The following is a 16,445-nucleotide window of genomic DNA, read 5'->3' as shown; positions in this document are numbered from 1 at the left end:
TTAAATATACATTCATTAAAACTATATAACCGCAATAAAAATATAACATTAGGCTTGTCCTTTTATCCAACCCTGGTTTCAAATAACTTCACATTACTAGACAGCCGAAGTGCGAGAACTTCACTTCTGTTCAGTGGTTTGATTGGGGGGGGAAAAAATGTCACCATCCACCACTAGATGGCAACACAGGTTTAGAAAAATCATCCATTGAACCCGCAGATTGGATGAAGTCGTCTCATTCAATGTGTGAAAGGATGAAGGACAAGCGGACGTCGGAGAAATAAAAACGCTTAAGTGTGCGTTTGCAGTTTTGTTTTCTTCAAATAACTTTATATTTTCTTTATGCAAATTGATCCTATTACTTCGAATCACCTACATTTATTATTACATTTAAATTGTCAGCATGTCTTTATCCTTTTATTTTTGCAAATCCACGTTCTACAGCCTTATGTTTTGCTTGAACGATCTGCTGCCAGAATTAAGGAGGGAGCCACTCCAGCATTTCCAATGGCCAGTCCGATATGACATGCGTTTGACTGGAGCAGTGTGTGTGTGTGTGTGTGTTCTGGAAATTCTAATAAACTGGGGATATTTACTGAATACACACCAATAAGGTGGGGCGTGAGCAGGCAGGGTGGGGGTTGACTTGAGTCCTCAGGAAAGGGACCGTTGGGTATTGATGAGGAGGTGCTGTGGAACCACCCTTCATTAAAATGTACACCACACCAAGATCGAGCTTCAGTGGTAAAACATATCTGTGTGTGTGTGTGTGCCTTCCCTCCTCCAAGTTCACATCCTGCTGCTTGAGGCAGTGTGGTGTTTTATTATTATTATTATTATTATTATTATTATTATTATATGATATTGTTATGGTGCGGTGTTTGATAGCACTAATATGTTTTCATATACTGTACAGTATTTAATAAAAATTTAAAACCACAAAACGATCCATCACCATATGGCCACTAGATAGTGCTGCTGACCTGTATAAGATTTATACTTTCAGCAAACTGTCGTTATTTATTTATTTGTTTATTGATTGATTGATTGGTTATACAGTATTATCTGTACTATGAGACTGTATTTTTTTATATATTTCTGATGCTTTGTACATTTGAGTTTCCCCATGTGGTTCATAAAGTTATCATAAAGTTTTATCTAATATAAAGCCCTGGCTAAGTTATAATTTCCAACATAACTTTCCTAATATAATGGGCCGTCAGTATTTAGATGGAAATCAAGAGAGCAGTGATAAAAACCCTATATGAATGCGAATAATAATAAATTATTATTATTAGTCAAGCAAAATTACACCTTTTATTGGCCAACTAAAAATATTACAATATTCAAGCTTGCGGGGCAGCTCAGGCCCCTTCTTCGGGAGAGATGTAAATATGAATTGACTCTAAAATAACGAAAATTCACCAGATTACCAACAGGTGGCACTGCTGCCCTTCAAAACTCCCTGTAATGAAACCCATCTTTCTTTTTCTGAAGACACGAACGTCGTATTCACGTTCAATCAGACAGGCGCTATATAAGAGTTTGCGAGGTTTTGAGTTCCTCGGCCATTCACTCGCATCGGGAGAAAACCAAGCTACCCAAATTGGCCATTTGTGGTGCACTCCGATAGTCCGTGAATGGTAATGCTGACCAACAGCAAACATCATCAGAAGCGTCAATGAAAACAATCACAGGTTATTCGTGTTGCATAATCGACATGTCAAGCCGTCCATCTGACCCAAGCCAACATTACATTTTCCCGATTTTGATTATGAGAATCCATTAGAATTCCTTATTTAGTTAAATGTGGATTTCAACTTTTAAGTGTGGTGGTTATCTAGGAGTAAGTTGCTTCTTACTATTTGACAGCTCTTGGAGTATTGGAAGTTCTGCCTATTAAAATATTAGCAGAAGAGTGTAAAGGAACTTCATTTGCAGGTAGACTATTGGCCTGATCACATTACTCCAATTTCATTGAAAAACGCAGACATTTTCTCCGCTTTCAAATTTCGTTCCTACTACTCTGGTGCTTTGGAACATCGAAAACGGAGACACTTGAAATTTCTCTCCAGAGCAGTAAACTTCTGAAAATGCAGTCTCTATTGTTGTCGGGCCGATTCATTGATTCTTAATACGTGGCCTTCCCGGATTGGATTCTGGTCATTATAAGATCTCATTCCCCGAACAGTCATCATTCAGCTAAGAAAACTAGATTCCAATATAGACGAGTTTCCGTTGTTGTGTTGCTCATCTAAATTGCATTTTGTGAAGTTTGAATGCTGCCTATGTGAGTAGAAAGCAACTCCTTTACCGACTGCTACAGTTCTGTGGTAAATCTGATGGCTGGCGAGATTAGCGTCCCTTTCAGGATTTTTGTACCTATGCACGTGTGTCCAGTGTAATGTTCATGTCATCTGCAGTCTTGGTCGTTTTAGTGTGAATGGAGATCGCTTTCGTTTTAAAATACCATTCTAAAATGAAAACATAGTCGTGTGGGCATAGCTCATAAAACAGCCACATTCAGTTGCAGAGAAATGTTAAGTGGAACGTTAGGTAAAGAGGACTAGCAGGCCATGGCATCCATCGTCATTTGCTTACAAATTGTGTTTTGCTTTTGTCTTCACAGTTTTGCCGACGACCGCTCCATGTGATCATAACGTGCTTTGTAAAATTGTCCAAATGTTAAGGTGAGCATTCAATTCAATTTTCAAATTTATATTCAGGCATTGCACATTTTAGGTGGTACCAAGAACGTTTGTGCTATAACCCTAAGTGAGCTGAATGTGTGTTATACATGAAAAATGGGGTTTTGGAGTTCATTGGGATAGCATTTTCACGTCCATTTATTTCCTCGTGCAATATTTAAAAGTTGAACTTTCATAACGTCTTATCACAAAGGCATTTTTGTTCATGACTTGGGCGATCGTGTCCAAGATTCTTCACAGAGTCACTCGGGCGTCATCCGAAGCACCAGCAGAAAGCCGACACACTGTATTCTGGATTATGCGGGATCAGGGTTACGGTGTCTGGTGTGCATCGTTTTATTCTGTTCTCGCTACTCCTGGTTACGACCAAATATTTTTCTGGTATTTCAAGACTGTTGGCTTGGTTGTGTCATGATAAGGACCCAGGTTCCCTGTAATGTTTGAGCTCTGCAAAGCTCCCTTACCTACTCTTCTGTGGAGCACCAAGCGTCGTGAATCATCAACACACAAACAACAAATGGGAAAATAATATCCTTTACCACCAGTCGCCTGCACAAACGACAAGTTCTTTTCCTCCTTGTAGGTTCAAGAGTTGTGGCTGTGCAACACTTAAAGGGACAGCATGCACCAAACTTAGAGGGAACGTAGGTAAGGACCTAAGGTGACCCCATTCTCTCCTTTACACTCTTTATTGTGTAAAGTGAAGCAGAATGCCATACTCTTACCACCCAACACTCCCACGTTCCTTTTGTATCTCAAACCCGAGACAATTTGACAGAGTACCAGAACAGGCAGGGCAGAAAGCTACACATTTCTTCTTCTTTCATACAAGATCATCAACAATTTCCCCTCAAGGATTAACAAAGTGAATCAAATTAAATTAAGATCTTGAAATATTAAGCTAGTGCCATAAACAAAAGCAAACAGAATGTGGCATTGCCAGCCATACAACCTGGTTGCGCTAGGCGTGCAGTTTCAGGCAGCACATCAACTTGTTGCTGCAGTTCGACTCGACTCTCTTCTTAGTTAGCTCATTGGCTGGTTAGGGCCAGGCAGACTTACAGCCGTCGACAGAGAGTTGGTCTTCTCTTCTATGGATGGAAGTTTACCAGAGTGAAAGAGAAACAGAAAGAACAAACATGCGTCATCGTCTTTTCGTTCTGCAGCACACATTGGATGTTCTGCTGAATGACAAATAAAATTGAATTGAATTGTCAATCCTTTGGTTTCCATGACTGTTCTTGTGCCTTGTGGCAAAGAAAAGGCCGGGAGGTAAACGCGAGGTCAAAATAATGACATCAGATCCGGTACCGAGTGATCGAGGAAACACAACAACTAAACATGAACCGAAGTCATAGTTGAAAGAGAACAAAAGGATAATCTGTTCAATAACAGGGATCTTAAGAAGAACACAAACACACTTACAAATTGTTTTGTCTTTTGATATCCGCTAACTCGGATAAGGAAGTGATCCGGGGGAGTGAACTTTATACCCCGCCACCCCAAAATGTCACTTCAAAGATGATTTCTGACATTGCTATAACCATCAACAAAACTACTGCGGGAATTAAGCGCAACATTTTGTAGCCACCGCTATAACATTGTAATAACGTTTGCTACTATTTTCGAAGAAAAACTTTATGAAGCTACTAGAAATCCTGACAGCCTTCTATGAACATGTAAATGAGTTAAGGAAGTACGAGGGGGAGACACCTGAAGATAGTCAATAGCATGGGAGTGGATTGTAGCTGGGTAAGTATCTTGGGCCTGCAACTGTGGATGATCAGTCCACCGAGTGGCATTGTGGCGAGCTGATCGAGTGCGTGTTTCTAAACAATTGTTCTGCAATCAAAGAGATCACTTTGGAGATTTTATTTTTTCCTACTAACCAGAAGCACAGATTATTTTCAAAGCAACAGCATTTATTTCTCTAGCACATTTTCATACAAATGATGAGCTCAAAGTACTTTACATGATGAAGAAAGAGAAAAACAGACAAAATAAATAAGAATTCAAAATTAGGGAACAATAATTAACATAGAATAAATGTAAGGTCCAATGGCCAGGGAGGGCAGAAAAAAATTTTAAAAAGTGCAGATGGCTGGAGAAAAAAAATAAAATCTTCAGGGGTTCCGAGGCCAAGAGACCACCCAACCCCCTCTAGGCATTCTACCTGACATCAATGACCTCACTCAGTCCTCATGGTATTCAGGGTTCACATGGAAGAACTTGATGATGACAGTCACGTGGACTTCTGGCCTTTAATCCATCAATGTAGGGACATCGTGGTGCTTTGATCAGGTGGTGGTAGCTCAGATCAACATCACAGAAAACTGGAAAAAGAACAGAAGAGAGAGTAGGGATAAGTACGGATTTTGGAGTCACCATGAATAATAATAATAATTAATTGAATATACAGAGTACCAGAATTAAACTAAAATGAAGTTATGAGAAAGCCATGTTAAAGTAATGTGTTTTTAGCATTTTTTTTTTTAAAAGTGCTCCGCTGTATCAGCCTGATGAATTCCTATTGGCAGGCTATTCCAGATTTTAGGTGCCTAACAGCAGAAGGCCGCCCGCCCGCCTCACCACTTCTTTTAAGCTTTGTTCTTGGAATTCTAAGGAGACACTCATTTGAGGATCTAAGGTTACGATTTGGAATATAAGGTGTCAGACACTCCGATATATAAGATGGAGCAGATTATTTAAGGCTTTGTAAACCATAAGCAGTATTTTAAAGTCAATTCTAAATGACACAGGTAACCTGTGTAGCGACACTACGACCGGCGTGATGTGCTCAAATTTTCTTTTCCTAATTAAGATTCTATCAGCTCCATTCTGCACTCATTGCAATTGATTGATCTCTTTTATTGGGTGGACCTGAGAGGAGTGCGTTACAATAATCTAGCCGACTGAAAACAAAAGCGTGAACTAATTTCTCAGCATCTTGCAATGTTATAAGAGGTCTAACTTTTGCTCTGTTTCTTAAGTGAAAAAATGCTGTCCTAGTGATCTGATTAATATGTGATTTAAAATTCAGGTCAGAGTCAATAGTTACCCCTAAATTCTTTACCTCTGTCTTGACTTTTAATCTTAATGCATCAAGTTTATTTCTAATAACCTCATTATATCCATTACCACCAATCACTAAAATTTCTGTTTTCTCCTTATTTAGTTTGAGAAAATTACTACTCATCCATTCAGAAACACAAGAATGACATTGTGTCAGTGAATCAAGAGAGTCGGGGTCATCAGGTGCTATTGATAAATACAGCTGTGTGTCATCAGCATAGCTGCGGCGGCTCACGTTATGCCCCAAGATAATCTGACCTAACGGAAGCATGTAAATCGAAAAGAGCAGCGGACCCAGGATAGATAGAGCCTTGTGAAACACCATATAGATTATCATGTGTCTTTGAAGTATAATTACCACAACTAACAAAAGACACCGACGATCACGTTTTTCAATTTTTAACAGACTTGTCCATATAGAGTTTGTTCCCAGAGATCAGACTCTTATTCAGTGACATTTCATTGAACTGAAAATAACCAGAAACAAACATCTGGAGAAGTGACACACACAAAACTGGATTTTGCATTGTGACTGCACACACCGCGTCATCGATCAAAGAGTTTTTGACCAAACCCAATGTGGTTGTTGCTTTGCACGGCCTCTGCGTTCTCCAGATGTCACTCCTTAGGATGTTTTCTTTTGTTCCCAGAATTCAAACTGAGACTGAAGGGAGGATAATTTACTACCAGGGAAGAAATCCAGGGAAAAAAAAACAAAACAAAAAAAAAAACGCAGAAGGTTGTAGACATGTTAAAAGAATATTGAATGTCTAGGAGAGGACTTTGAAGGGTTCTTAAGCGGAATTACTGTAAGTTTTATATAAATTTGGTGAATTTTTAGGTCCCCTCTTGTATAAACAAAGCCAGATGTGTGGTACAAATAAAGATAATTTTGGTGACTTTGGTTGTTTTTGGATCTTCCAAATTTAGTCTGCACTGTACACTATAACATTTGTAATTGTTTTGTTTTTTTACTTTTTCCTCAGGAACATAATGTGGTTTCCTTTTCTTCTGTTTCTTGGAGCAATGGTGGAACCCATCAGGATGTTTCCATGCACAATTGACCAGCATGTTGCCTACTGTTCTTTTAAGTCTCTGACGCAGATTCCCGACTTTCCAAATGACATCATCGAGATCGACTTAAGTGTGAATAACATTACAGAGATAACGGAATATTCATTCCCTAAACTGGACAGTCTGACAGTCTTGGACATTGGAGATCAGCAGACAAAATTCCTGATAGTGCGACAAAACGCTTTCAGAAACATAAGAAATCTTCAAGTACTGAGTTTAGCAGGTAATGTTAATCTCATCCTTAGTCCAGATGCATTTGTGGGTTTACTTAATGTGAGGTATCTTAATTTACTGTACAATAACTTGAACGAATCCATATTGGAAGGTGAGTATCTGAGGGACCTGGTTTCACTTGAAACACTGGATCTTTATGGAAATCATATCCAGCGACTGAGACCCAATAGCTATTTTCGGAGAATGACAAATTTCACGATCCTGAATTTGAAGCTCAATCAAATCGCGCAGATCTGTGGGGATGACCTCTTGCACTTTCGAGGAAAGAATTTTCAACTCCTCAGTCTTGACTCAAATTATGTTGGCAAGATGGAGTCCACCCCAACTTTCTGGGAGGAGTGTGGGTATCCATTTCAGAATGTCAACTTTGAAATCTTGAATCTTGCAGGCAACGGTCTCGACGAGGAATTAATACGGCAATTTGTTTCATCCTTGAGAGGCTCATACATTCAGGGACTTATACTTAATCATAACAGCGTTGGAAGATCTTTTGGGTTTAACAACTCTCGAGACCCTAGTGGGGAAACGTTTGATGGACTGTCACAGATTCCTATTATTGCTTTGGATCTGTCAAATTGTTTTATTTTTTCTCTGGAGCCATACGTTTTTAAATCCCTTCACGAGCTGAGGGTTCTTCAGTTATCGTTTAACAAAATCAATCAGATCCAGCGCAGAGCCTTTGAAGGTCTTAACAATTTGCAGGTGCTCAACCTGTCCAATAATCTGCTGGGTGAAATTATACCAAACGACTTCTATGGTCTTCAAAGTATCACCACGATAGACCTGTCAAACAATAACATTGGTGGGATTATACTGACCACTTTTAATAAGATGCCATTTCTGAGAGAATTAAACCTTCGAGGGAATTCTATCCGTAAGTTTGAAATTGTTGCAACTATTCCCAGCCTACAGTATTTTCTGTTAGGAGATAACAAGTTGGACTCCTCGGTTCAGTTAACAGACGTTGCTACGGATTCCATATTTGTTGATTTATCAGAGAACAGGTTAAGCGATCTTGATGTCTTTTTTAAAATGATGGCCGATGGTAAAAAGGAGTTCATTTTGCTAAGACACAACCGCCTTTCATATTGCAAGGGCTCCAGCAACATTCCAGAGAATAACAGCTTAATACATTTGGACCTTGAGGACAACATCTTGGAGTTGGTGTGGCAGAGAGGAACGTGTTTGCATATCTTCCATAAACTTGGGAAACTGGAAAAGCTCCGACTCAACCAGAACTGCCTTCGGTCTCTCCCGTCAGACATCTTTAAAGGTCTCATTTCCTTGACTCACTTAAATCTCTCGTCAAACTTTATTACCTATCTGCCAAAAGGAATTTTCCCCGAGACTCTGAAAACCCTGGATTTATCAATCAACCACCTTCTGTCGCCCAGTCCTGATGCCGTCAGCTTCATCAGAGAACTCTACCTTGGGAGGAATAATTACATCTGCGACTGCAGCCTGAAGGAGTTCATCCTCTGGCTTCAAAACAGCAACTCTACACAAGACAAGCAAGAATTAGTCTGTGCCTTTCCAGAAAATTTTATCAATGTTCCGCTTACTTCTCTTACTACAGAAGGGTGTGAGGCTGAAGATGTGGCATTTGTGATGAAAGTCCAGCTTGTGCTTTTTGTAGGGACGACCGTCTTAATTTCGCTGATGCTAATTGGGAGTGTGACTTTTACTCGCTTCCGAGGTACATGCTTTAGGATTTACAAGACTGCATTTAACCGTTTGCTGGGATCTCCAGGTTCTGAACCAGGCCAAAGAGATCATCAGTACGATGCTTACATTTGTTTTAGCAACGAGGACTTCTCATTTGTGGAAGCGGCTTTCCTTAAACAGCTCGACTCACAGTTTTCCGAAAAGAATACGTTCAGAGTTTGCTTTGAGGCCCGGGATTTTCTTCCAGGGGAAGATCACATCTCAAATATACGCAACGCAATCTGGGCCAGCAAGAAAACCATTTGCGTGGTGACCAGAGAGTTCCTAAAGGACGGATGGTGTATTGAAGCTTTTAACATGGCGCAAAGTCGACAGTACGACGAACTCAAGGATGTTCTCATCATGATTTTAGTTGGAAGAATACCGCAGTACCAGCTCAAGAAATTTAGTCCAATCAGAACCTTTGTACAAACCAGGCACTACCTGCTATGGCCTGAAGACCTACAAGACATGGAATGGTTTCATCACAGACTAGCATGTTTAATTCTTAAACAGAAAACATCAAAAAGTAAAGAAAACGTTTCAGAAGATGTCTCCCTCTCCGCAGTTAAGAGCGACAGCGCCGTTCCTTAAAAGACAACAAATGTGCGTCGGCAGTCATGAGATGTTCTGATGAGAAGTTCCACATTTTTCAAATAAAACAGCAGCAATGGATAGCAGGGTTCCTTTGGGACACAAATGCCTGATACCATAGCTCCGAAAAACGTAGAAGGAAGAGTTAAAATCGATCATTCTGCAACTGTGGGAGGCCACCATCAACCTTTGACAGCGTAGAGGTGGTGACGCAAGTTCTCCGTTTATTTTGGCATCACATGAAGCTTATCCTTCTCTTGGTGGGGGTACACAGAAGACCACTGGAGATGAATTAAGAACGTTCGATGCCTCAGGTAGGCAACAGAAGTTAGATGCACAAGGTAGGCAAAGACATTCAAAAAGGGAAAGTTGGACCACATGGAGTCATCGGTTTTGAGCATACTAACACAAACTGGTGCAAACTGGAGTTTTTTCGTAAGCCTTGGTAATTCTAGTGTTAAAAAGAGAGAAAAGAAAAAGAAGAGGAGGGGCAGTTCATTGTTCGAAACAAACAAATCAGTAACTTATGGAAATCCAAGAGCAACGACAGTACTAGAAATGAGGACTACTGTAGACCAGAATGAACTCCGATTTTCAGGGAAAGACTGAAATAAATGTGATTAAATGTAAACTATACTGCTGGTGTCCTGTCTATGGATTTAAAGTGACAACACCCCTAGTGGTCACTGTGCGTTATGATCCTTAAACATTTACAAATCACCATTTGGAAAAACACCAAAAAGAGATCCGGATGTGCCATTCGTATTAAAACGTTTACAGTTTCCCGTTAGAATAGCTTTTGCTAGGACAATTAACAAATCACAGGGACAAACATTCGAAAAAGTCGATTTATTTATTAGAGAGAAAGAAACGATATTCACTCACAGGCAGGCATACATTGTGTTGTCACGATGTAAGTCCAAACACGGAACCAAAATTCAATGAGATCTTGAAGAAAAGTTAATTCCAAATATTGTTTTTACTAAAGTTTTAAAGTAAAGGTGAAAATAATGCATTTGTAACAATTCCCATGAAAATAACAGTCTCTTTAAATTGTATATCCGGTAAACCAAACCCAGGAGCGGGCGAGCAAAGTGAGCAGGGAGCAGAGCCCCCTAGTAGCTCTCTCTCTCTCTCTCTATTTAAATGTTCAAGTTATTTAAAAAAAATGCAAATTTGGATAATTTTATTATTGCTAAATTATAAAAGTTATTGTCAGCTGTACTGTTATTGCACTATTTTATATACACACTAGCCAAATACCTGCGCTTCGCAGCGGCAAAGTACTTTTTTATTAAGAAGAAAATTAAACCTTTTTAAACTGAGGGAAAATATGCTAATAACTATTTGTTAAGGATCTCTTTGTATACCACATTGTGAGTTCGGCCCTCCGGTTGTAATCTGACCAAGCTGTGAGCTGAGCTTACTCTTGAGCATGTAACGTACAGTCGGCCATGTGAACAGTAATCTTGTCTCAAATCTCACAGCTTGGATTGCTGCTGTCATAATCAGTTTGAGTTTCATGGTTTGTTTCAATGACGACAGTATTTGTAGGACTTGTTGTGTTGAAGTGACATTCGGCATCTGTCAAGAGTTGTAAGTATACAACCTGTTTCATCGATAAAATCACATCCAGCTTTTGAGAGTTGAAACATTCATAAACATCAAAGTGTCCACTACTGAAATCGTCACCTGTCAATCTAAGATGTTGAAGAGGCATTGGCGGTTGTCCAAAGGTGTAAAATATTTGGCCATTTCAGTACACTTGAAAGCGACAACCGAACAATTCAGCGGCAGCCATCAACTCACATGCAGATCCATAGGTGAAGGGCTTAAGCATTTCACTCTTCTAGTGCTCCTGTGTAGCCTAATTATCTCCTGTACCGTCATCAGTCCACACCTTGAACCTGTCCCAGTCAGTCAATCCTCCGGATATCAAGAGTGAGCCTGATATGGCCGTGCAATATGTAACACAGAGAATGGAAAAGGCAGACAGCATCTCCAGGCATGGAAACCACTCGGTAAACGACAGTTCTTTGATCGATGGTGATCACCTCGATAGACATGTTAATGGAGGTACGGTTGGAATGATAAAGGAAATGGGTACCTGAACAATGTAAAGTAAGTCTAAAATACCTACACAATAACTATAATCGTAATAAATGAACAATAAAACAGCGGAGAAGCCGTGGATTAAATAAGTGAATCCTGTGGCGAAGTAAGGAAGGGAATGTAGAGACTGGAGCGACAGACGGCCTTATATAGGCAGGCAGCCAACAACATGGGAGGCGTTGGGATGGGGGACCCAACGACACCTCACACGGTGACCGAGCTGCAGGCTATGGACGTATATATGTACGTAAGAGGATTCAGTTAGCATTGGGAACCCGCGTACCAAATTTCTTGAAGATGGGCCCATAAGTAACAAAGACCGTTGAAAAGTTCAATATGGCAGCCGACAGTGGCATCATACCACCGAAATAAGTACGTACATCGGTCTCAGTTACCTACCAAATTTCGTGAAGATGGGGCCATAAATAAGAAAGTTCAACATGGCGGATGTTGTCGATCGTTATGACCATTGCATGTACAATTTCGAAATGAAACCGGCTTAATTTTTGTAAGTAAGCTGTAAGGAATGAGCCTGCCAAATTTCAGCCTTCTACCTACATGGGAAGTTGGAGAATCAGTGACGTCGGAAAGTTCAATATGGCGGCTGACAGTGGCGTCATACCACCGAAATAAGTACGTACATCGGTTTCGGTTAGCGCAGGGAAGCCGCCTACCAAATTTTGTGAAGATGGGGCCATAAATAAAAAATATCAACATGGCGAAGGTTGTTGACCGTTACGCGTAGAATTTCGAAATGAAACCTGCCCAGCTTTTGTAAGTAAGCTGTAAGGAATGAGCTGCCAAATTTCAGCCTTCTACCTACACGGGAAGTTGGAGAATTAGTGATGAGTGAGTGAGTGAGTCTGTCAGTGAGGGCTTTGCCTTTTATTAGTATAGATACATATACACACATATAATTTATCATTTATTTTTTTTACTTGTGCAGATGGGTTAACAGTACAGTTGGCAATAACTATTATAAATTTAGCAATAATAAAATTATCCAAATTTGCACTTTTTTAAAATAACTTGAACATAGATGGACATGGAACCCAATAGACAATAATAATCCATTATTTGATATTATGCCTTTCTCTTGTGAATACCATTTACAGCTGCTGTATAAGTGAATTATAATAATACAATTATTCAAAATGATATACATATTTTTAAACTTGAGCACAGACACAGTAGGTTAACAAACCCCAGACAAGAATAAACTGTTATTTTATATAGCACCTTTCTGTACACATAATGTCCTAAAGACCTTTCTAAGTATTGTGCCATTCTGTTAATTCAGTGTATATGTTCACATCCTAAGCTTTCGACAGCCTGCCAAGTGTTACCATCAGAGGAAAATGATTAGACATACAGGAATCAAAGGCAGTATATAGCAAATGGGGGATGGATGGATTACTAAGGTGGGGTTCAGAGGGTGCTGATTATAAATGATTTCTTTTTTAATATTATTTGAGTGTTCTTTTGAAGCCTGCATATGCTGGGTGTCTGTTAATGGCATTTTCATTTGAGACCCCCCAATTCAGGCCGCTCTCTGGCCCTGAATTTTACTCTTGCAATGGCCCAGTTAAACGTGTGTCTGGTGGAACTTGTATGTGTGTAAGTCGGAGACTGTGGGTCCCTCCTTCTGACCGTATTGTGATGTTCCTGTATATTGGTGTAAAATTCAGGGTTAAATATATAGATTTCAGATGTGTGTGTATATTTACAGTGTATATACACACATACATTGATATAAAGATTATACAACTGTATATACTCTGAGCCCACGCGTATGGACTGACAAACAAGAAAAGCGTTTCCTCCATACCGTGCCTCTCCACAGCGAGTGTCCCCCACAGTCACTTGAAGATGATCTACTGCAGACCACAAGTCCACCTACTGTGTCTTCTAAAACGGCAGTCTTAGTGGCGGACTCCGTGTGTCACAATAAAAGAGACTGAAATGGACGCCGAGTGCTTGACAGTCTAAAGCCACACTGCCTGTTGTACTCAAAGCGTTTTTTGTAAAATTTCCCAACAGAATGGCTGATGAGACTGGACTGGTGGGCTGGAGAAGAACTTGGGCCCTTAGATGAAATGTAAGTGAGGTGACATCACTCTGATGGCTCGATCACATTTAGGTCTGTCATTTCGCAAGCCTGCCTGGCCCGTGCCCAACATCTTTGTCTGCACTGCCATTAAAGTTTCGCTTTACAGGAAAGAAGTCAATGGCCTCCGTATCAGATCTGGCAAATCAAAGAACTCGTTTAGATGTCAGATGGAGAAGAACGTGTAATCCTTATCTTGGTCCACAAAGGCAGATGTCTAATGATCCAAAATGTGGCAGACGTAATTCCTTCTCATGAAAGGTGGATGATTGAGTTACTGACATGGCACAGTGGGTGGCACTGGCACCGCACACCTCTTCGGTTTCCTTCAGTCTGGCGCACATAGGAGGGTCTGCTGTTGTAGCCTGGCGGCCTCACTTGACCCTGATGCTCCCACGTTGGGCTTGTGAGGAAAATACGACATTGTTTTTAATGAATCAGAACCTTGATAAAGAGGATAGCGGTAAATAATTTGTGTGTGGTAAAAACATTGAGCATAATATTTTGTGCCACAATAAATTTAATGCAGAGTCCGCATGCCTGCCCGAAGTAAAACTGTGGGTTTTCATTTTAGTGTAACCCCGATATTCTGTATATGCATTGATTTTTCATTTCTATTTTGGCTCCACAATCCGCACTAACACGCTCTATAAAAGCAACTTATTATTATTAAGCGTGAATGATGGGCGGCCAGCTCTGAGAATAGTTGTTTCTCTTCCCCAAACTTCTCCCATCTCAAAGTTATGGACCACACTGTGCTCATGGGAACATTCAATGTTGCCACCATTTTTGGTAGGCTTCCTCTGATGTGCACTGGGATGTAACACACTCCCCTCTCTAAGCTCTGCAGGCAGTTCCTCTCACCTCGAGGCTTGGTTTCATCTCAACTGTGAGATCTTCTGCAGACAGGCTTGTGGCTAATCAGTCAAATGAGAGGTGGACTCCAAATAAGGTGCAGAAACATCTCAATGATCACCAAGACAGACTGGGATACACCTGAGCCAAACTCTAGGTGTCACTGCACACTCGTGTCTATGGTCCTCAGTCCAAAACACCAGGTGGAGCTGAAGCCTGATGTGTATGTCTGGGGTATGGCCATAAGTTCTCAAAGAAGCCTGAAGACCAGAGGTTAGAGCCGGTGGCAAAAACGTCGACGCCTAAAAGGAAGAGAAGCTGGAAGTCGAAGGAGAGGTACTGGGGTACAGGGGGCGCCAATCCATGACCATGAAGGACTTGCCCATTTCTTCCCTCTTATTCCACCTCCTCATCTTTTATTGCTTAAACAAACCTATTCTGTGCCATTTTGCCTCGTGCTCTGTTGTGATGCACTTCAATTCAATTCAATTTATTTTTTATTGAGTCCTTCACCAAGTGCAGGTGCAGAGTGTGGTCACAAGTTCACAGGTGAAACAAAGACACGGGCAGAAAGTAGTCGGAGACTCTCAAGAGCGCCTCCTATCGCTCACATCTTGCCAACACTTGCTCGGGTCGTTCCATGGCCTTCACTGGCACGCCGCTGCTGAAGGTTTGGCGGCCAGATGCGCTATTAAAGACGCTGATGATGATGATGGTGGTGAGGATTATCATCTGAACAGCAGCAAGTGCCTCATTAAGCACATCAAATGCTTGGCGTTCAAGTGCGCTGGCAATCGCAGAGTCTGCACTTCGTCTCATTTTTTTTTTTTTTGTTCGTCACTCACATTTACAGCTGTGTTTACTTTGATGCCCCAGATGTTTTTCGTCTTCCTCCAGTCGATTGAAAAATAAGACGGCGTTCGTGTTGGATCAGGAGACCTCTTTGAACTCCTTCATGTAAACAGAGATTATTTTTTAAGATCTCACGCATAAACCTGTTGTGACATTTGAACCTCGATTATGAAAAAAAAAAAGCCTCGTGGATGAGGGCGTCACCAAGGTGAAATTTATAAAACGGTGTGAACGAGTGACCCACGGTGAAACTGGCAAGGAGGACACCACAGCAGGTCACTCCTTCTACAGGTCTCGTTTAGTGAAAATGAGCGACTCCGTTAGGACAGGAAGGGCTGACTGGAAAACACCGCGAGCAAACAACCGGCATGGTGACTTGGGGGGTAGTAGAGGGGCAGTGTTAATTTTAATTCTTTATTTGTCACATACATAGTTATACAGGACAACACACGGTGAAATGCATCTTTTTCACAAAGCCCTTGGGGTCAGAGCGCAGGGTCAGCCATTGTACAGCGCCCCTGGAGAAATTCATTAGGGTTAAGGGCCTTGCTCAAGGGCCCAGCAGACTAGCATCTCTTTTTGGCAGCGACAGGAATTCGAACCGGCAACCTTTGGGATGCCAGCGCAGATCCTCAGCCTCAGAGCCACCACTCCACTTTAAAGAAGAAAAAAAAAGGTGTGGCTCCCCAGAATAAGGCAGAAGGTGCCCCTAAATTACAACGGTGTGTGCAGTGCTTTACATACAGAAAGTGCGCCTTGGGACTCGGGCATCAAGAATTATGAATGAAACAGAGCAGTCGGAGGGCTCCATTGGAAAAGATGGGATAGCCAACATGTAAAAGACACACACACACACACACACACACACACACACAGAGAACGGTTTAAAGGCACTATATGAGAGATAGAGAGACGACAGAGAGAGAGAGAGAGATCACTATATAATTATATAGATGAACAAATACTGTATACATAGATATGAAACGGACTTATATGATAGACAGACTGATAATTATATACAGTAGATAGGAAAAGCACTATTTGATACATAGATGAATAAATACATAGTTATAAAACGGACTATACGATATCCATCCATCCATCTATTATCCAACCCGCTATATCCTAACTAC

The 16,445-nt window shown here is 40.9% G+C and overlaps 1 protein-coding gene across 1 annotated transcript; it reads left to right on the top strand.

Moving 5' to 3' along the window:
* The first annotated feature begins 2,633 nt into the window (after window positions 1-2,633).
* Window positions 2,634-10,024, top strand: LOC120522541 (toll-like receptor 5). Its single transcript, XM_039743436.1, has 2 exons — window positions 2,634-2,690; window positions 6,767-10,024. The coding sequence occupies exons 1-2, from the start codon at window positions 2,683-2,685 to the stop codon at window positions 9,384-9,386; spliced, it is 2,628 nt and encodes an 875-aa protein (XP_039599370.1). The 5' UTR covers window positions 2,634-2,682; the 3' UTR covers window positions 9,387-10,024.
* The last annotated feature ends 6,421 nt before the right edge of the window (window positions 10,025-16,445 follow it).

The sequence above is a fragment of the Polypterus senegalus genome, unplaced genomic scaffold, assembly GCF_016835505.1.
Source record: "Polypterus senegalus isolate Bchr_013 unplaced genomic scaffold, ASM1683550v1 scaffold_5039, whole genome shotgun sequence".
In the NCBI taxonomy this organism is placed as follows: domain Eukaryota; kingdom Metazoa; phylum Chordata; class Cladistia; order Polypteriformes; family Polypteridae; genus Polypterus; species Polypterus senegalus.
This window is presented reverse-complemented; position numbering and strand designations above follow the sequence as displayed.